Below are 21,550 nucleotides of genomic sequence, written 5' to 3' on the forward strand. Positions count from 1 at the left end.
CAGAACGTGTTCAGTGTGCAAAATGTCATTAAAGTTGATTACTTCTAAAATTCACATTCAATATTTTTAAATGTTTACAAAATTCTCCAAGAAAAATTATCAGCAGCTTCATCAGAATTCTTAAATAAGTTAGCTCCCAGATGTTACCATCATGTCCACTCCAATACAAGTGTGCCTGCCTCAAAATAGCTATCTTGTCTTTTGCACTTCAACACTTACATAGTGTGAAGTATGATTTGCTGTGCACTGCTTTCTGTGAGATTGCAGAAGATGCAGGTTTTCTGAGGCTTTGGATTTGGAGGCTTGAATGCCACTACAAACCACAAAATACATTTATATATTATTCACAACCATTATATTGGGAGGTGGGGGGGGTAGAATCAGATCCAGAGCTGACAACTACCTGTGGCTCAGTCTCTAGAGGGCCACCAACAGAGACCATCAATAATGCCCTTGATGCTGCCCGGCACACACTGTTGAATTGCAGTGCAACAGTGGATGCAGCCTGGAAAGTAACCAGGTGTAAGTCAAAACAAGAAACAGGAATCATCCTTGGCTGTGAGCCAAACCACAAAGCTCTCTAAATAAATAAATTAAAATTGAATCCATCCAAGGCAGCCTTTTCTTCATTGCAAAGATATCATTTGCTGAGCCCATCTGCCTGGCAGCTGGGCCACCCCTAACTAAATGAAACATTGCTTATAGGGATTTGTGGACACTCTGAACCTCAATCTCCTTCTGACTGGAGTACCTGCTATCTCCTCTTCTTATACAAAAACAACTATAGATCTGGACAATCTGCAAACTACAAGAGTGACAAAAGAACCTAGGGAAGTTTCAGGCAGACTTGATGTATCAGTAGACTCTAACAGTCACTCATCTGCTGTGATTCCCTTGAACTGTGTAGTTCAAGTTTTGGGATGTAAGGAAGAACCCAAAAGGCCTGCAAACACAACATTACAGTCTAGAGGACAGCTGCAAAGGAAGGGGAAAAAAAAAAGAAAACCATACCAAGGTTAAGAACGCACGTCCTTTGATGGCTGGCAAATTCTGAGTTTGTTGAGTCAGCCTTTCTAAAAGTAGCACTCCTGATACAAAGACTGCAGCTCCACTGTATCACATCACACTCCACCTTTAACAATTCATGAGAAGAATGCTCCTGGTGCAGCCCATTCACTGCTATCAACCACTCCATTTCAGCCATCAAGGGAAATGAGAGAGTTAACCACATACCAGGCTGGGAATACCTCCACATTTGTCCACTGCACCAGCAGGAACAGCAGGTTCACCTTCTCTTCTGTGCTCACCCTACTCTAACTCACACCAAGGAGAGTATTCTTAAAAGGTTATCTTTCCCTGTTACACATAATAGCTATGTGAGTCTTGTTTAGATACAGGAACTACTTAAAATAGCAGAGAAATGCCTTAAAATTAAAAGATTGAATAGACAGTCTAATTACCTTGATTCCTAAAACATTAAAACATTACACACTTCTCAAAGGAAAATAATGCAGAAGGAGAATGTTTGCATGTATTTTCTTTTACAAAGAGTGTGAGAAGTCCTAAGAAGATGAAAGATGGCACTTGGAAACCTAAGTCAAGACCCAGCAAAAACAACAACTATGGCCAAACACAGCACAGGTATCTTCCCTTCATTTGTAATAAATATACATATGTAAAAACATATATATACATGTGCATATACAAAAAAAAAAAACACCATATCTATATATACACATCTATTTTACTGCAGATTTTATGAACAGATAATTGAGTATAAAACCCCACATTTTACCCCCTACCACACTGTCACCAAGCAAATCATCAGAATGAAATGACAAGATCTTCAAGACTATTGCAAATGACATGGTTCCAACTGCAGCCAACCTTGCAGCCTCACCAGCATTTTTCTTTTTCAAAGATATCCTTGCTGCCATTACAAGGATTTTTACCATCATTGCTTTTTCAAATATTTTTTGCTCATTGTTTTTGTTAAAATACATTTTTTACCTTGCATTATGACTATAGGCTCTTTGGAGATAAAGAACATGCTGTTCTATTGTATGTCCAAATGAAATATTGATGCTTTATTAGTGCAAGAAGCATGCACTTGAAAATATTGGAAATAAAAGTATTATCAGCTGACTGCCATGTACTTTCAATACAAAAATGTTTAATGGTTTGAAATAACTAATCCTTCTGGTAAGGCAAAAGCTTACTAGAATTCCAAAGAGTACATGCAAAACACATTATGTCACACAGTTTCTGCATAAGAATTTACTTTTTAAACTTTTCAGAAGCACAACAACTTTTCCCCTCTTCATGTCCCTTGCAATATTTTACAGAATATTTTCTTTTACTAACAAGACTTTATTTAAGAACATCCATTTTGGCAGTCTCCATAAGGACTTCTCCCTTGCTGCCTCCTCCATACATGCAAGTACAACACCCTGACCATCAAGACTGAAGTAAATATTAGTCACTTGAATTCCACTCCTTCATCATCCTGTCTCTTTACTTACTTAGGAACATTTCTTGTGGGCAGCACAAGATGACATCTCTATCACTTTGAAATTTTGTATGAAGTAGAGGGACGTTCCCTCAAATTAACTGTAAATAAGGTAGGCAAAACAAGAAGTCAGAAATCTATATAATATTTCTATGTGCCATGTATTTGTAGTACAGCATTTCAGCAGGTCTCTTCGACCCCTGAGATCATGAATTTTGTTTTTATTTTCTTTATTAATATAATATGATTTCTCACAGTGCATGTTTTGTTTCTTTTGGACCAGTCTAGCAGCATACCAATCCAGGTATTGATCCAGACTGCCTCTAATATCATCAACTGCAGTCACAAACGTGAGTAGAGATTTGATATTCAGTCTTCTTACTATGCATAGACCACATTTAGAAAACTGGAGTCTTTTAAACAACAACAACAAAAATATTTGCAGTCCATTAACCACCACACGTATGTGTGTCTTACATGGAAGGGCTTTATGCTATCTACAGGGCAGAGAAAGGATTTAGAGTTTGCTCACACTACAGTGGAACAAAAGAGCTGCTCTGATTCCTACTAGAACTTCTTTGTTGTGTCTGTTGCCCTTTCTGCTTGAGACTCAGCCATGATTAAGGCATGCAATTAAAATTAACTTCACGAACAGTTTCAATGACACTTCTGATGAGTTACATGCTTCAAGTTCAGCATGTGCTGAATACCCTCCTGAATACCCTCACATGTTTTTACCACAATGGAGATATTTTAATGTCATTTTTCCCCCCTCCAAGTCCAACGATTGTTGACTTGAGAAACATTCAGCTTGTGGAGGTTTCAAATTGCTGCACCACAGCGAACCACTATAATTGCACTGCATTGCTTCTTGGTCCCCCTTTGCAGCCAAAGGCAAAGCAACAGGAAAGCTGAAACAAACCTTCTTCAGTAACTCTCATGTGTCCCTTCAAAAGATCTGCTCTGTTCCAAAAAACAGTCTTAAGTTTATCTGGTGGCGTGGCATTCCACCCTGAAGCATTTACCTGCAACAGAGTTGCTGGATTGCCAAGGGGAGACTGTGCTGCTTCATGCTCTAAAACAGACTTCACCGCTTCCATTCCTTCTGTCTCACAAATATTGCATGCATTATGCACTGTAATATGTTTTAAGACAAGATTTTTCAAGGATTACTACATGAAGTTGATGTTGGCTTAAGAGCTCAGTAGTATTAAATTCTTCTCTTCTAGTTTAAAAAAGAAATCATGAAAGTGCCCAAAGTATGAAAAAAAAAAGCATTTCATTTAAAAAATTCCCCTTAAAACTAATTTCAACATATCAAAGCTAAGCCAAAGACATTTTGTCTAAAATATGTAAAATCTTTCCCCTTCATAGAAAGATTGATAGAGAAAAGGTATCTGCCCTATATTTAGGAAATACTGAGCTTTTCAGCTTGAGTGTCTTTGAGATAATTGTGCCCATAGGTTGTTTGGATTTGAGAAAAAGGTATCTTTTACATAAGCCTATTCCCTTTCCTCAGATTCTGGTCTTCCAGTCTCCAGAAGGAGCTTCTAGGTCTAGCCCTTCGCTTTTTTCCTTCTAATTTTCTTTCACCGTAATCTTAATCTTCTTTCTGTTTTTATAATCTTGCTATTTGTACTCACTATTCTTTCCTCCCCCATATGCTGGTTTAAATATTCCAGTCCCACTGAGATTTTTATTCCAACCTCCTCCCTCATCTTCTTTCATTTCTTAGACTTTTTTTTATCCTGGTGCCTTTTTTGTCCTTCTTAAAATAATATTCAGGGAATTGAGAAACCAAAATGGTTCACATTACCACTGAGGCATCTCTAAATGGCAAATAAACAAGCCCTTTGAATAGTGACATTCACTCCAATAACATACACTATAAACTCTACAACAAACAGCAAGACAAATGTGTGCATGCTCTTCATGCTGCCATGGCATGGACCAACCTTCTTCCTCACCACAAGAAAGAGAAAAGACCAGAAGAACTAAAATGTCCAAAATTTCCAATCTGTTAAGCCCATGGGAAGAAAAACTAATTGAAACCCTAGAAACTCATTTGGAGGAGGCAAAGAGAAATCAAAATCATTTTTGGGGGCCAAGTTGACTAAGACTTTTCATTAGAAGATTACCTAAAGGCCAAGATTGCTCCAGGCACTGTACAAGCACAGCTGCAGTCAGCTCCTGAGCTTGTTACCTCAAAGCAAAACAAACATAATGATGAGACACAAACATGAATTCCTTGATGCTTCTTTAGTGAAGGGGAAAATACAGGACACAAAATCTGGCTATCCTTCCCCTGTCTGGCTGTCCTTCCCCTATAGCCATAGGACAGAAGCAAAGCAAGATATTTTATGGGCCTAATTATCCTCTGGATTGTCCCTTGCTTCCACAGCAGGTGGTTCTGACAGTCCTGAGTAAAATATCTCAGCTTGGGTCTAGTTTTGTCTTTTTCTTACAAAGCAGAGATCTGCTTGTGTAGCTCACCTTCTAAGTGGGCACTGTGAAATACTCTGCCTGACAGAGACCCGCCTAGAACTGACAAAAGCTAAACAATTCCTTCCCTGATGCTCTTCTATCCCTTCCTATTCTTAATCATTGTGCAATTTAATGCCATTTAAGCAACACATTAGGCTGAATGGTCTAGCTTCAGTGTTCCAATCTCAGCATTTTGCAAAACATCCCCTCCTCAACACACCGTAACTGGTTCACAGACATGAATTGAGATGTACATATGCAGCCTTTAAACAAGGTGGAAGTGGCACTGACTGGTTTCTAGCCAGGAGGATGTACATACCGACAAAGCTTAACAAAAAAGCAAAAAAACCCAAGCAAACAAACAAAACAAAACAAAAAAAACCCAAACAAAAAACAAACAAACAAAAAAAAACACAAAAAAACCCCCACAAAAAAAAACAAACAAAAAACCCCCCCAAAAATAAACAACAAAACCAGCTTATTCACTAAGCATGATATTCTTATCTTAGGGTAAAAGTCATTGTGTTCAGGTTTCCACACATTCATTGCACAGAAATTCTCTAATTAGAACAAAAAGTGATGATACTGGAATGACTGCACCAGGATTTCAAAGCCAGTAACCCAATTATGTCTCCTAAAAATGAACAGTGGTTCTCGTTCAATAAAGCTATCCACAAAACACATAATGGGAATTGATGGAATTTAAAAATCCTAACCATTTTTTACTGTTCTGCCTACCAGGTTTCCATATTTATATCAGAAATGCTGATGGCTCCTGCTTCTACAGTTGGAAAGTTTGTTGGTCATTTCCTTGGCTACAGGGGAAAAGAAATGCCTCTCTGCAGAGTACCAGAGCTGGAAATTACATGTGCACCGAGTGTGAAGGGTCAGTGCACCTCCATCTTGACTCCATCACTCTCCTACAATTCCAAACTTTGCTCCTGTCAGCAGAAGCTGCTAAAAGTTAGCTGAGTCGGAGTAGTGGCTGAACAAAATATTAAAATATTTTAACCCATAGCCAGTGACATTTCCTAGGACTTCACCTGGGCTATAAATAAAAATATTTAATGCAAGACTCTCAGAAAGTCTGAAATGCATAGAAATTTAAAATAACAACATAAAATGAACATTAGACTAGCAATGACCTTGCTTGCCTTTAAAAGTAGGTCCTTGGTCTGCCTTAAACGAAGAAATGTCACTTGTAAAATCAGCGTACTCAGTTTGACTATAAAATTTTTGTAATGCCTCAACACACCTCTCCATCGCCTTTGTTATAAACACACAGAGGTCACACTTGGGGCTGCTTTCCATTTTGGAAGCAGGTCTAGAATGGGAGAGGTTGCTGCAGGCAGACCACTGATGACAAGTTCACTGTTAGAATTGGCAGTGAAATAACAGAAATCCCTTAAAAAAATTATACCCTTCTAGTTCTAAAGAAGGCATAAAACCAAGAAATTATGGAAAATGATGCAGTATTATACTGATGTACTTTCCATTCCTCACTTCTCCACATTTTCAGAGGAGCAAGAAAGGCCACTAATGTTTCAAAAGTAAAACTAGTGTCCAGTTTTAAGAGACATGTGACTGAGCTGGCATAAGAATAGGATGGTGTTAATCTGTGGTGATTTGAATAAACACAACTCAACCTCCACATGTTATTAAAACATCCTGGCTCTGCTTGCTCTCTCTCAACTTCCTTTAATTTGTGTGGTCACCTCAAGAGCATTAAAATCATGAGCTCAACTGCAAGGTTTACTTTCATTTCTAAGATCCAAAATTAATACCATGGCTTACAGCTCTTGGAATATTTATTGCTTAGAACTTGAGCCACATGTGCAGCCCAGTTTTTTCCAACAGAACAATGCCATATCTGCTCAGTGTGCGTGTGAGGACAGCATTACACCCTAAGTCAACTAAGCCAACAAAAGCCACCATGTGGACACAGCTATGCCAACAGCAGCTTTGCCCAGCCTGTATCAATCAGGGAGGGAGCATAATTACATTGTCAGAAAAGCCTGAAACATATATTATTTAGAGTAGATAACACTTGACTTAAAGAGCCAATTTCAACACCGTTAACCTTTAAAGGAAATAACAATTTCAATGTGTTATTTGAGTGTTTAAGAAAGGAGAGAGGAAGAAGCACATCTTGGGATTTTTCCAAAGCACTTTTGTTTTTTTTGACAGTAAGAATTAGGGAGATGCTGTCCATCTCTCAGTACAAAGTACCTTAAACATCCAGTTAGAGAAGTCAACCTAGACACAAGGGACTCCCAAAAGAGTACACAAATAAGGAGACAAGTGAATTACTTTCTTACTATTTTTATTTTTAATTTCAGATCCCAGATTACATGCAGTGATGTCCTGGACAGTACCTTGTACATGTGAGGCACTCTAGTAACTGGCAACTTTAGTAACAGCAGCAACAACAATTTCTATTTTCAGTACTACCTCAAATACAAAGGCTTAAAATAACACACATTCAGCTGAAAACAAAGGAAGTGTTAATACCTGGCTCTCTCGTGCTTTTTACATAAAATTTAGAGTACAGTAGTGTCTTCTTTTTTATTTTGAGGTAAAATGGAAACATAAAACAATGAACTCAGACCCTGGTCAAAGTACTTGATGGAAGAGCCAGAAACCGAACCCAGGCTCTTTTCTCATTTTGCATCACTTTTGCTCAGAAAAAAAGCAAATGCAAAAATCCCAATGCAAATCTACTGGCGTACTATGCACACAGAAGCACTACCACTGCCACGAAACATGCATTCTGAAATGTCAGTTCAGCTATGAACAGGAATGATTATCAAGGATAAGTAACCAAAAGCGTATTGTGTATAGAGAGTATTCTTTAGAAGTAAATTCTATTCGCTTAATGGCATGCCTAATTCCATGCTTAACCCCATTAAGGCTAGCAGATTGTTTCAGACAATGCCCAGAAACGTGAAAACATAGCAAAACTTACCTTCTCGTGATTTTCTATCAGGATTTCAACAACAATATTCTGAAACTTCAGGTCCATGATGGCTGCTACAGTTTCCTCCTGTGGCCTCATTAAGGTTGGTCCAAATACTACCCCTAGGTTTGTCACAGTCATTAGATTCTTCTTGGCATGCTTTGAAACACTTTTTGAAAAGAATTGAAGGAAAAAACAGGAAATGGGTTATGAAAAATTTCCATTACTGCTGGAAATGGCAGTCTATGAATGAAAACACTGCATTTCCTTAATCTATGTTTTAGAAGTTTGTTTTGTGCAAAGTTTCTTCAAATAAAGTCTTACTAAATTCTGGAAAACTGAAAAGCCCTTCTTCCAGTGGCAACTTAAAAACAAAACCAGTCTCTTACTGAACTTAAATATATAAAATGCGCTTAGCCTTGGACCAGGGCAAGTGTGAAACCAACTTAAATTTGCTAACAGATCTCCACTATTCCCTCTGCCAGAATTTGCGAAAAGAAAGTATAATGTTCCCTTTCTCACTTCAATCAAACCCTCAGCTGCTGGCAGGACTGCTAAAGTAAATACTTCTATGGCTTCATTAACGGCTTAGATTTCTGCCTTTCCCGCCAAAATATGCACAGCATGAGTCAAATGTCTTGTCTGCTTTTGCACGTTTGGTTCTTGGGGCTGAGGATGACAGCATCAAAATGGGCTTTAGCTCCAGCCACACTTCACTAAAGCCCTTTGTAGTCAAAGAATAGTAAAGACAAGAATTCTGACAAGGTAGGTAGGAAAGCAGGTCATAGCACTCACTTTGCTAAATGTTTCACCAGAATTTCCAGCATCTCTTTGTTCTTTTCTGGGAGCTTGTGGACCAAGAAGTGAACAGCATTGACTCGAGATTCCGGACTCCCACTTTCTATGGGATACAGAAATAAATATCTCAAAAAAAAGTAAAATAAAATAAGATCCACAGCAACATAAACCTTCTCCCACCCCTGCATGGAAACATACTGCACACACTTCATTTTACCACTTATGTATCTCCAAACATAGCAACACTGAACATATGTGCTTGTTTTCACAAGTAATATTGTTCTAGAATTATCATCTTATTTACTTATTTTGAGAACTTGTCTTTCAATCCACCTGCAAAAGGATGTCTTTGTTCATCTATTTTTAAAGTCTGACAGATGCAGTTATTGTTTTGCTGCATTGGACCCATGTGCTTAGAAATACACTGCAAGGTGAGCAGCAATGTTAGTGGGTGCCACAGAGAGGAACAGTGGAAGGTACTGCCTTCCACTTTAGCATCATTAACTGATTGTCCTCATGATTAGAATTCAGTTTTGTTTGTACTGTGCACCTAATGATACTGCATTTAGGCTACCTTGCTTTGGAAACTGCAAGCAGATCCAAATGCTTAAAAAACCTAATGACCTCTGAAGACACAGAAGAATAAACATGCAAAAAAACCTACAGAGAATACTATGACAAAGGTTCTGAATAACAATGGCATCTCTAGTACAGTACAGAAATACAGATAAGCAAAGAGCTTTTATTTTTGTCTGTTGCACGTCAAATGGAATAATTTTGGCCCCTACAGGTTTCATTGTACACAGATGAAAACAAGAACCTGTAAAAGATGAAAATAAACCATCTTCCTACTTCAAGTTGCATTAAATCACAAAATTACATCTCTGTAGTGGTTATAATGAGAGGAATGGAAGCATTTCTACTGCCTGTAATAATACTCACTAGAAAGTGCAGGATGAGAAAAATTTTGACATTCTGAAATTTTGACATGAGGACCACTGGTCAGGTCCCATTTTTCTCTAAGGCAACTGTGATTGCTAAGTGTATTTTCCATAAAATACCACCATTTCTTCAGATTCATCCATGCATATTGCTTCAGATTTTAGGGCTGTATTTCATTCTTTTGCAGTGAATACGCCTGCACAGATTGCAAGAAAAAAGGCTACCAAAAAGCAAAATCTTTAATTTCTAGTGAGCTACTCAAAATTCTCATGGAAAAATTAGGTCTTCTTTAAAGTGAGACTATTTTGTGCATATGTGAGATCACAAATTCTAATTAAAGAATGTCTAAACAATTTAATTACAAGATACAGTCAAAGCTCATACAACTTCCATCTATACTGATATGCATAAAGAGAACAGAATTGAAGGAAAACCTTTTAATTTTGGCTCCTCCTGCAATAGTTTCAGGGAAAAGGACACTCCATGCTATTTCCAGTGTTGGTTTTTTTTATAGCCAACATAGGAAACAACACTGACTACCTATTTTTGAGCATACTGTAACTCAGATCTGCAATGTTGACCGAATTTCCCTCCCCAGAACCAACTCCTTTACTAAGCTGTTTACTACTTATGAACACTGTACTGTCTCAAACATGTAACTTAAACTGAATTCCTTTACTGAAAGAGACTATAATATAAAGAAAAATAAAGTGAGGAAACTGCTGGCAAAACTTCAGAAGGAGAGAAATTATTTTAACACTTTCCAATACAAACGTGAAGACTCACCACATAGGTAAAAATGTCAACTTTTGTTTAAGCACGTGCCTGCTAGCATGTGCTTTGGCAATGAATTTCCTGATCTAATTCTCATTTTGAATTAAGGACCAGAAGAAAACACATTCTGCAGTGCTGGAAAGTCATTATAGCAATCTGAAGATGATAAAGCAATTGTCTCAAAGTTTATTTTAATTTTGCTTTCCACAGTTTGCCAGACGTGCTACAGGCTGGAAAGAAAATCAGCTAAATATCTGTGTGATACTTTGCCAAAAATTTTCTTACACAGTTTCCCTCTATCCTCTTCCAAAAAAATTCCGTGTACACTAGATACCGTACAACTGAGCTACAAATGCTGTTGTGTCTTCTCCAAGTCTGTATTTGAACTGCCACAGTGTAATCTGGCCCGCTCTTTCCTTTCTTCTAATACATGAGGAACATTCAAGCCTGCCTACACACAGAGCTAGCAAGGCACTGAAAACAAGGGTCAGGCAGCTGTGCTTTAAGGACTCCAATGAGCTCAAATGACTGTATTTTCTTTTGCTAAGCTTCATACTCTTTATAAATGGAAGGCAAAAAAAATCACAGATTAAGTAGATGCTTATCATTATGCAATTAAGATAATAAGAATAAATGTTTACACTGGCTATCCAAAAGTTTTTCCATAAAAGTAAAAACTGTGCTAGGCAGTCATATTATATGTGACACACACTGGAACTAAATACTGATTAAAACATATTCTTAAATCATTTATTATTTCCTGTTCCTGTATTTTTACTAGGATGAAGCATTTTTCTGGAATTGCATTTGCAGAGTGCTCCTGAGGTCACAACAGCACAACAACAAAAGATTTCTATTTGAACTACAGTCATGTATTTACTGGCAGGAACGATGAATTCTCCATGCAACTCGTATGTCATCAGTGGCTCTGGAAGGCTTCTGCAAAACAAGGATGATATAATAAATTTAACTGTATTTTCTTCCAGCTGCATTTACTCTAATCAGGAAGCCTTTTTAACACTCAGTAGCATAATCCTCCTACTGGAAGCAACCATTGTTACAAAGGCCCTTGAATTCAGTGATTTCTAGAACAAAAGGAAAACTCGGTATTATAAGGAAAATAAGACTAAATGCATCCATTCACCTTCCATGAGCTGAAGTGATGCCTCTATCATAAGATACCTTTCCAGTTTCAAAACAAGATTGTGCACAAATACTGTGCAATTCATTCTTTATTAGCACTTTTCAAATGCTAAGAATGACAAGTCAGTGGCTTACTGGAAAGACGCTAATGTCCTAACAACAAGCACCACCACTAGAGTTAAAACCATTTATTATATTGACTTTACTGATGCTCATGAAATATTGCATATCTGAGTAAACATTCAGATGGAAAATACTGTAGGGGAGAAATAATTTATTGTGTACACTTCGGGGGTTTTTTTTAATACTTTTCTATACTATGTAAGAGTTTTATCCTTGAGATACTTCTGCAGCACTCATAGATAGTGGTTGTAATAAAATTTTATTTAACAAAAGTAGCAGATTAAAAGTACAGTGTGTTACACTGGAGATGCACAAAAGTGTGACATTTTATGTTCTTAGGCAATTTAGTAAAATAGCTTTATTAGGAATTGGGAAAGCCATTTGAATAGCAAACATATTTTAAATTCTTATTTAAAAATTTTGACACTCAAAATATTATTACTATTGCACACAGAACATCAGAGCAAGGGTCAGAAGGAAAACAGGATAATATTAAAAATTTTACAGCCTTCTCCCTTTTCATTCCACCACACAAACACAAAAAGGAAACAAATTTTAACAAACTTAGCCAACTTTCAGTAACGATTCTCAGCAAGTTTAGTAACACTTCAGGTTTCTGAACCATCAGTGAAATGCTTCTGTGTCTAATACCAAAGTGTTTGGGGGCTAATCTCATATTAACATGAGTATTAGTGCTGATGAAGTATTTGGCTTCCCCCAAAACAAATAACAAATATGGTATTTGTACAAAATGAGCTCCTATTCCAAAACATAGCAAAATTAACTAGTGCAGCTTAACATACTGCATAGGAGAACTAAAATAAGAACTTATAGTCTAAAAAACCAAATAAACAAGAGACAGCCTTACCGCAGATACTGCTTCATAGCACTAGTAATTGTCTTCACTTCCCAATCTACAGAGTTTTCCAGGTCAACTTCATTGCAGGTTTTACAATCTAGAAAATAACCAGAAAGAGAAAAGGGACATGAAAAAAAGGGAATTCTAAATCAGTATGAGTTACATGAACAGCAACACATTGACTTTCAACATTATGTGTTTGCTCACATGAGCATAGAAGCAACGTCCTTTTTATTAATATTCAGTGATATGAAGACGACCAAATATCCAAATCTGTTTATAAATTCCATTTTCATATTTCATTTTTAAACTATTTACTGATTTTTTTTCTTTAATGAAGGATTAAAAACCACCCTCATGTAAAAAGATCTCTATAGCAATTGAAATTTTCACACCTCTAATTAAACAGAGGGATGTTCACAAACACAGAAAGATGTACAAAAACAGTTTAGGGAAAAAAGAAGAAGAATTTCTCTTTTACTCTTTTTCTTTCTTATTTAAAGTGATAGCTTTTTTCCATAGTTTTTTTGTAAACTGTTGATGAGAACAGTTAAAGTGCAGCATGACCCTCGGCATTGTGCGAGAACATTTAAGAGGTGCTTCCAAAGTAGGAAAAGGACTCTTTGCTGAATGTTTGCCTTACTTGATCAGTTTTAGCCACTGGACAAGAAATACTTGTTTGTTTGACCATTTGTCAGGACCACAGAACTCCCACCTTCTCCCAGGTTAGTTGGGAGAGCCTTGGAACAAGACAGATCAAACCAAAAGGTTTGTCTGATTGACCCATCAGGTTGAAGACTTTTTGACAGATTGAAAACAACACAGCACACTGGAACTTTCTGCAATCAAAAAAACTCCTTTTGGCCTCAAAACAGGAAGCCATAGCTAGCTGACACATGAAGAGAGCAGATGTATATGGCCAGCCTAGCCCTGTGTGTTTGCTGGCTTTCCTGTGATTATTTACTGCTACATGTTTCCCTCAGTCACTGCAGTGGCTGATGCAGATTATGTGTGGACCCATTCATACAATTCAGAACTCATTTGTTACTTGGCTTGTCAGACAAATGACAGACACATTTAAAAAATCAAATTAGGATCCCTGATTAAAGGTGCAGTCCTTTTACTGGGACTAAATAATTTTGTTCTAAAAGCTGTGCCAAGCAATTATTTCTGTAACTGAATATTCTCCCTCATTATATCAATTATTTAAATCTCATTTTAAAATACAGGTCAGATAACATTTTCTAGCAAACTGTTACTAGCCAACCACCACCCAAAATACTCAGGATTGTCTCAAATATAAGGTTCTTTATTTTTTTCATTTTACTATGCTAGCTGTTTCCATGTTCAAATTCTCTTTTTCAAGAAGAAAATGTGTGTCCTGAATTAATTAAATAAAAAACTGCCATCACATCAGAAGCTACAAAATCTATGGGGGTTTTGTTACTAAATCACTATGCAATATCCAGTTTTTAAATAGCTGCTTCATAATCATCAACCTCCTTTACATTCAAAGTATGCACTCTGTTCATTGAAATTTGTTGATGAATTTTGGGAGGAAAACAATGGGCGTCTGAATTCCAAAGCAAGCCTCTTAAAATAAAAAATAGAAAGTATTGTTGAAACATTTCATTATCTCTTGGAGAAAAAAAAAAAAAAAAAAAGAAACAGTCCTGCTACAAACCCCTGGTTTGATAGTAGAAGCCATTAAGATGTAAAGACATTTTCTTCATTTTTGGTTTGGCATTCACTTTACATTGCTCTGTGGCCTTCCACCCAATAGATTTCACAATTCCTGCTCCATTCTCCCCCTCTACTTCAAAGATCCCTTTTCAGTAAGAATTGGAACTTCAACCAGATTTTAAGAAATTATTAGTCTAGCTTTTTTCATGCTACTTGTTCATGTAACAGCCACGGTGCACTCAAGGGCAACTTTATGCTTGTAAAACTAACTGTGCATGTTTAAGGAACAGCTTTTGACAGATCAGCTCTAAATTTTATGCAAATCTTTCTGACAATAAGGGAGCCAGAGCTTATAAAAACTGTCCATTTCACTAAGTTGTTTAGGAGGAGACTCTCTCTGCTTTCATATGCAATATGCCCACTGTAGTGCACGTATACTGTCATCTACTGTACAGAAATCAACAAGGAATTCCATGCCATTGTTTTGAAACCTGCTAGTTCTGGGGAGGCAGAAGTACCCAAAAGCTTCCTGCTACATGTAATATCTGGTATTTTTCACACCAGACAGCATCAGAAATCAAACCTGAACTCATCAGCAGAAACTGCAACTGCTCAGCAGTCCCCTCCCACAGGCAATGGTCCATGTCAAAGCTGACCCATGCAGTGGCTTGTACAAAATCTATGGAACAGCGTGTAGGGAATGAGGCACCTCAGATCTATAATGCCAATCATCGATGAAACAGGAACTGGGCCCTGATGCACTTCCAGAACTGAGACTCCTGACAACTCACACTGCAGTGCTTGGAACACATTTCCAGAATATTGGAAGTTCTAGCTTTCTATCCCCGTTTACAGTGAGGTATTTGGTTAATTTAACATTTTCCCTTAAAAGGTAGAAAAGTGCTTTTCTCACCAGATGCCTCCCTTTAAATTTAAACAAGATCATTGCTGCAAAATAGCACAGTACCAGTTACAGGTATCTTCATGGACTAAGTTAATTGTAATTTTTTTTTTCTAAATAGAATTATGTATTTGATTGCTAAGCCTTATTTTGCAGAGACTTAGCTCCACTAGATTTTTGCATTACAGCTGAAAATCTGTGCATTCATAGTACTAGAAAAGCCTATGTTGGTCTTCTCATACTCTTTTAACTCTCAGTCTACTTTCCAAAAATCTACAGAAAATAATATGAAAAAGAGACAAAACTACCAAAAAAAAAAAAAAAAATTACATCCCTGGCTGCCATTTGGAAGACTTTTTTCACACAAGGCCTTTCCAACTGTGAACTTCATGGTCAGTGATAGGTAGCTTAAAATACTTTGAAATCTTATCAAACATTTTAAAATACAGAAAGTTAATATGAGTTCTTTATGATTCTGAAAAATCTTTCATATAAAAGGGTATCTAAGAGTATGTCCAGAGACAAAGGATTAAAGATTAATCAGTCATTTTAAATTCTCTGTACCACTGTATATCAAAAAGGAATCCTCTTTGTTCTCCTCTGAGGACAGATAGATAAAGAGCAGAGATAGAATCACTTTCAACAAATCATCAGAAAAGAGCACCTGCTTGCACCCTAACTTTTTCCTGTTCAGTATTTTGCCTCATCTTGATACCACTGTATTCTTCCTTTGTCAAATAAATATATGAAACTTGGGAATGACAAAAAATGTTCCTGATTTTAAAAAGTAACTAAAAGCAGATGCTGGAATCCCCAGTAAACTCTTCCAGCTGCTACTGAGCCACTGGCAACCTGAGTCTATTTAATTTGGATACCAATAATGGCAGCAAGGAAAATCTGCCTGCCAGACCTGCACGCCCAAGCTAAGCCAGCAAGAACAAAACTGAAAAGCATCTTGTGATATCAAACACATTAAATTAAGGCTCTCTGAGTGACAGCACATCATTCTTCCCATGGTCAATGGCTAAAGATGGCTATTGCTTACTGAGGCTAACTCCAACACAGATAAACAACTATGAAAATCTGTTATAGATCAGTCATTTTTATTAATCCCAGTTTGTATTTCCAAAAAGAGACTTTTTTCTGTAATACTTTAAAGGTTTACTAATGGAGTACTTCAGGGTGCTGTTAATATTGATTAAAGTAAGACATCATAAATTAATATTTAGCAAGGTCATTATGACAGATTGATATGACATGCAGGTCCTCAAGTCTCAAGATGCCTTATTTCTGAGGAGACAGGCTGTTTGAAAAAATAAAGGAAAGAAAGGAAAAGTCTTACAGGTGGCACTGAACTGACAGCAGCATATAATATAAAAGCGCTTTGTCATTCACATAATGTCTGGGGTAATGAAATGAATTCACTTTCTGGCTTCCTTCAGTTTGCAGTGCCAAAGAACACTGTGTTATCAGCACAGATGGAGCATGCATGGTTCTGGAGAAAAGCCTGGTGCAAACTGCAAACAAGCTTCTTTGCATACCAATGAATCCCTGAGAATCAGACCTTTGCTGTCAAGTGACAGGTTTGGAAGCTCTATAAAAATGAACTAATCCCAGTGGTCTTGTCTGACTGCATGTACTGTCAGTGCTCAGGACAAGAAATGGGGGAACATGGCACATTTTGCAGTCATGGCTACTACTTTGGTGAGAGATGAGGGACTTCATCCAGGCGCCAATATTTCTCTCTTTTTCCCTCCCCCAGGGACAGCAGAGTGGCAAGAGAACTCCAGTCACTGGAATTAAAGATGCATCAAAATTTCCAGAAAGAAAGGGGAGAAAAAATTTTCTGCAAATTATTTTAGCTAACTGGGTATAAAAGAGCCTAAGATGTTTAAGTTTACAAAACCAAATCCTTTCTCCATCTGTCTCCTGCCCCAACACACAGTTATTATTAATACATATATCATATCCCTCCTCCTAAACCAAACAGCTCTTTAACAGTAGGCTTAAACTAACTGTCTTATTTTGCACAGTGATTAACTACAGCTACATGGGCGTGTACACTGGTACATTCCAGACATGGGAGAAGGAAGGTGGAAACTTCAAACAATGAAGCAACCAGCTTCAAACATCCCTGACTTTGGTATTTTGAATTTTTTGATCAGATCCTTCAACTTAGGCTGCTTTAATCCCACTTCCATCAACCTTGCACAAAGCACAATCTTTTCTCCTCATGTCTCATAGCAGTTCTTAATTTATTCATACCAACTAGTCCAGGTCTTTCTAAAGTAGGGAAATTTACAATGACGTGATGATTATTTGCATGGACTAGAGCAAACTACTGTAAGGTGCTTTAAAAACTAAATATTGACAGTAAAACAACATGAAATAAAATATTGAAAAAATATTTGTAAAATAGAGGCATACCCATCAACAAACTCAGAAGTCTCTGGACCTTTGAACTCACCCCCACAACTCTGTACAATCCTTGGTCATTTATACCTATTATGTAAAAAAAAAAAAAAAAAAAAAATCATGAGATCAACCACAGTCAAATTTAGCATTAAAATTTCTGCCCCAGGCAAGAAATGATCTTCAAAGACAGAGAGACTACATAGTATTAACAGTTCCAAGAACAACATTGTAAATGAAGAATCCTTTTGTTACTCTGTTTTTAAAGTAACTTCATGTTATATTTCGATAAAGATTTCATGTACCTCAATTCCACTTCTGAAACTGAGAGGAGAAGCAGACAGGGACAAAGCTTTACTTGAAAATAAATAAATAAATAAACCACTGACTAATTTCAAATCTTTTCAATTGCATTTTGGGTACATCAACAGCCACATTGTAATAATGTAGGAACTGAACAAACAAATGCTAAATTAAGATTTCTTCAGTAACTTTAACATTTCTTTTTCCCCCCCAATATGCGGTGACTTAAACATGAAGAAAAACCTAAGCCTATTCCCAGTCCTCAAAATCAGCACTTTTTCAAGTTTATAAATGCTTTCCATTTAAGATACAAGGCCTCATTCCAACCCACTGTGGTCCAAATAGGAGTTACATCCAGAAGCACCACCAAAAGCTACTGAAGAGTTTTTCTTGGGATGAACAGAGGAGCCATAACCAACACAGCATTTTCAGTCCCCTACTCCCATTCTATATGGACACTGGACCACTTTCCTGGCATTCCTCTGTGCCCTTCCATCATCTCACATACATTCACTTCTCTACCCCTTTTCTGCCCCTGCTTTTGCTTTCCATTACATTAGCCAGTTTTATCCCCAGGGAAGTAAAATTGTGAATATAAATTGAAAAAAAAAATGGGAGGGAGAGAAGGGGCAGGGAAGAAAAAGGGAAAAATAAGGTAGTCTATGTCTTCTGCATTGTTTCAGAGCCTAGACAGTGGGAGGTAAAATACTACAGTACACAGATGTTTGAGAGGCCTCATAATAAGCAGCCATCTACAAACACAATCTACCTTCATAATCACACTGGCCTGGAAGAGTAGAAATGCCACAAAATAGCTGTGTTTCTACTCCAAGGAAATCTTTTCAAATAACAGATTATGTGGTATTCTTATTCAAAATATGCTTCAACAAAGGAAGAATTGTGGAGAATTCCCAGCTTCAATACCAAGCTGTTCCAACAGAGAGAAGGAAAACTAAAACCAGTCATATGAGAAAAAGTTTCTTCCCAAATAAATATTAGATGAAGTATGTAAAAATCATTAGCCTTTTAATGAATTACTGTCAGACAGAGCCATAATACACAGCAATAATTCTCAATATGGTAGAGAGAACTTGGCATTTTCTACCTCCTCCTGCCTAGCCTTGCTGCATCTTTTCTCTCTTCTCTGACGCCTTCCTCTTCCTCACACAGTCTGCAGCCTCCTTGGCCATCCCAGATTCCTGAGCCTGCTGAACTCCTCCCTGCCAGCACTGCTCCTTCCCCTGTCCCAGGGCTGCAGCTGCTCCTTCCCTTGCTTGCTCCACCTGGGTAAAACTGGCCCTTTTCCCTCCCGAGGATGTAGGCACTGCTGGAATGGTGCTGAGCCTTAAGCTAGATGCCAGGTTCAGAGCTGGCTCAAATTAACAGAATAAGCCAGATCTCCTTTATTTTATCTGTGCTCATCCAAACACTCAGGAGTATGCTTGCAGTTCTGCTGTGCACAAGAGAATGACCTAAATAAAACCAAAAGAGCTATGGGGCCACAACACTGTTTTTCTCAAAATAGGAAGTTATCAACCCAACCAAGTTTTCCAATGATCCCTAGAACAAGTATGACAGCATGCTATGCACCACTTGAAGACACTAAAAAAAAATCTCAACAATACAGTCCTTGATACACTCCAAACAAGAATGCACTACAAATCTGTCCTGAAAGCAGCAATAATTTTGCTTCCAACTTCTCAGAGGTGTCCAGGAAAATTCTGGTACCAAACTAACACCAAGCTTTGCCAAAATGCATCACACTTCTTTATACGTCTTCTACTACTTTCAGTACCACAGAACAAGCCTTCTGCATCATACGCAAGATAAAAAAAGCTGAAGAAATACTATCACACTGAGCTTTTGCTTATCTCAGAGGTTGATTTGTGATTTCCTGTGGTTCTGACATTAAAACTGGGGGGAACCAACTGTGCTGACCCCAAGCATACCTTTACAGGCTTCAATATAATCAAGGTCAAACCACAAAACCTATTCCTCAGTATTAAAACAGACATGATAATGCAGAAGTCTCTGGAAAATGGCAGTATTGAAACTATGACAATCCTCCAGCAATAATCATGAGTCTATGATAGAGATTATCAGATAATTGATCAGTTTCAAATTCATCAACCTGAAAAAAGCATAGCTAATTGCTAGCAGACATCAAGGAGTGCAAAGAGGCATTAATATTTCAACATAGTTTGAGATGATACCTTTAACCATACTTTCAAATGATGTTTTATTTAAAATATACAAACCTGGTTTGAAACAGTCCTACTTCTGATTTAATCTGCACATTTCAGATCTTCAGCACATCCAACACTGATAATGCTTGGCATTTACAGAACACAATTGACAGGATGACTCACTGCAAGGAACAGCTCCCCACTGCCTGAAAAGCTGAAGGGTTCAGACGCTGTGTCTGCCGGCTCAACCACTATTGGCAGCCTGGAACGGTAGAGCCCCGCAGCACAACTTCCTTCATATTTACATTATCTCAAGATGTTTGGCTGCCTGATACAGAATTTGGCACAGGGACACAGCTTATGAGGCATGCTTAGAAATATAAGGTATTGAAAGCAAGATAGTAATTTACCCTATTGTAAGCAAGGTACGGTGTAGGAAAGTTTATTTTGCGACTGGCATTGTACGTGAGGCTGACACAGACTTGCAATATAGCTGCAAATAATAATTTTTATACCAAAATCCATGGCACAGAAACAGCCATACAAGTGACACTCTAAATTCAAGGTAATGACAGAGGGTTTTATGTCACTTGCAAAGGTTTTCTACTCCCTCTTCACCATGTACTTTCTGCCTGAGGAGCAGCCAGCCTGGTCATGCAGCTCAATGCTGCCATCTCTCTCTGCAGCTCAGATTGGCAGCTCCACCAGTACTAAGCTCAAGACAAATACTGCTCTGGCAAACTTTACCCATCACATCCCCTCAGAAGGTACAACCAGCTACTCGCACACAAAAACATGCACAGAATCTTTACTAGTGGAGCACGCAGCTCTTTGATGTTTCAATAAACACCTAGCCCATTCTATCATTCTCAGTAGAGAATAATAAATGAAATACTCCAAAGAGAATCCCAAAATGCTCTCTCCAAGACAAAACACAGAGGCACATCCAACCAGCACGGTGCTCAGTATGTGAGAGATGGGATGCATATCCTGTTGCCTCAGCATGTCCTACCAGTGAAGCATAGCCAATCACTTGTAAGGCAATGGTGAATCAGAAGCTCACATGCATTTTAACCAAGACACTGATTTTTGTGCTTCTATTCATTCAGAGCAAATAATTCCCTTCTTGGCTTTATAAAAGGGAACATAACTGAGAAAAAAAAATGATCCAGCCATTGACAAGTTTATGTTCAATATCTCCGTTATGCTCTTCTCTCTCTGAATACCAGACTACTTCTGCTGTGACATGACAAGACTATTCTCAGTTTCCACCCACACTAGACTGTCCTCTCTTCCCACCCACGCCAACCTCACACCCATTATGATTAAAAGAGATAAAAACATGGCACACAAGCACAGTCTCTGAAGAAGCATCTGTCCTGTTTTCTCCTGCTGAATATAACTTGCTTTTGATGTGTTATCATTAAAGTAAAATAACCAAGTAAAAATGGTTTTCAAGGAAAAGTACAGGTAGAAA

The 21,550-nt window shown here is 37.7% G+C and overlaps 1 protein-coding gene across 1 annotated transcript in view; it reads right to left on the reverse strand.

Moving 5' to 3' along the window:
• The window catches only part of ARHGAP10 (Rho GTPase activating protein 10), a 138,735-nt gene that overhangs the window by 40,500 nt on the left and 76,685 nt on the right, over positions 1-21,550 (reverse strand). Inside the window, exons 14-18 of the mRNA XM_066548950.1 lie at positions 17,600-17,674; positions 12,598-12,685; positions 11,344-11,402; positions 8,745-8,850; positions 7,959-8,118 (exon numbers count right to left, since the gene is read on the reverse strand). Coding sequence (XP_066405047.1) covers positions 7,959-8,118; positions 8,745-8,850; positions 11,344-11,402; positions 12,598-12,685; positions 17,600-17,674 — 488 coding nt within the window. The remainder of the gene's footprint in view (positions 1-7,958; positions 8,119-8,744; positions 8,851-11,343; positions 11,403-12,597; positions 12,686-17,599; positions 17,675-21,550) is intronic.

This window comes from Molothrus aeneus, chromosome 4 (genome assembly GCF_037042795.1).
Source record: "Molothrus aeneus isolate 106 chromosome 4, BPBGC_Maene_1.0, whole genome shotgun sequence".
Lineage (NCBI taxonomy): Eukaryota > Metazoa > Chordata > Aves > Passeriformes > Icteridae > Molothrus > Molothrus aeneus.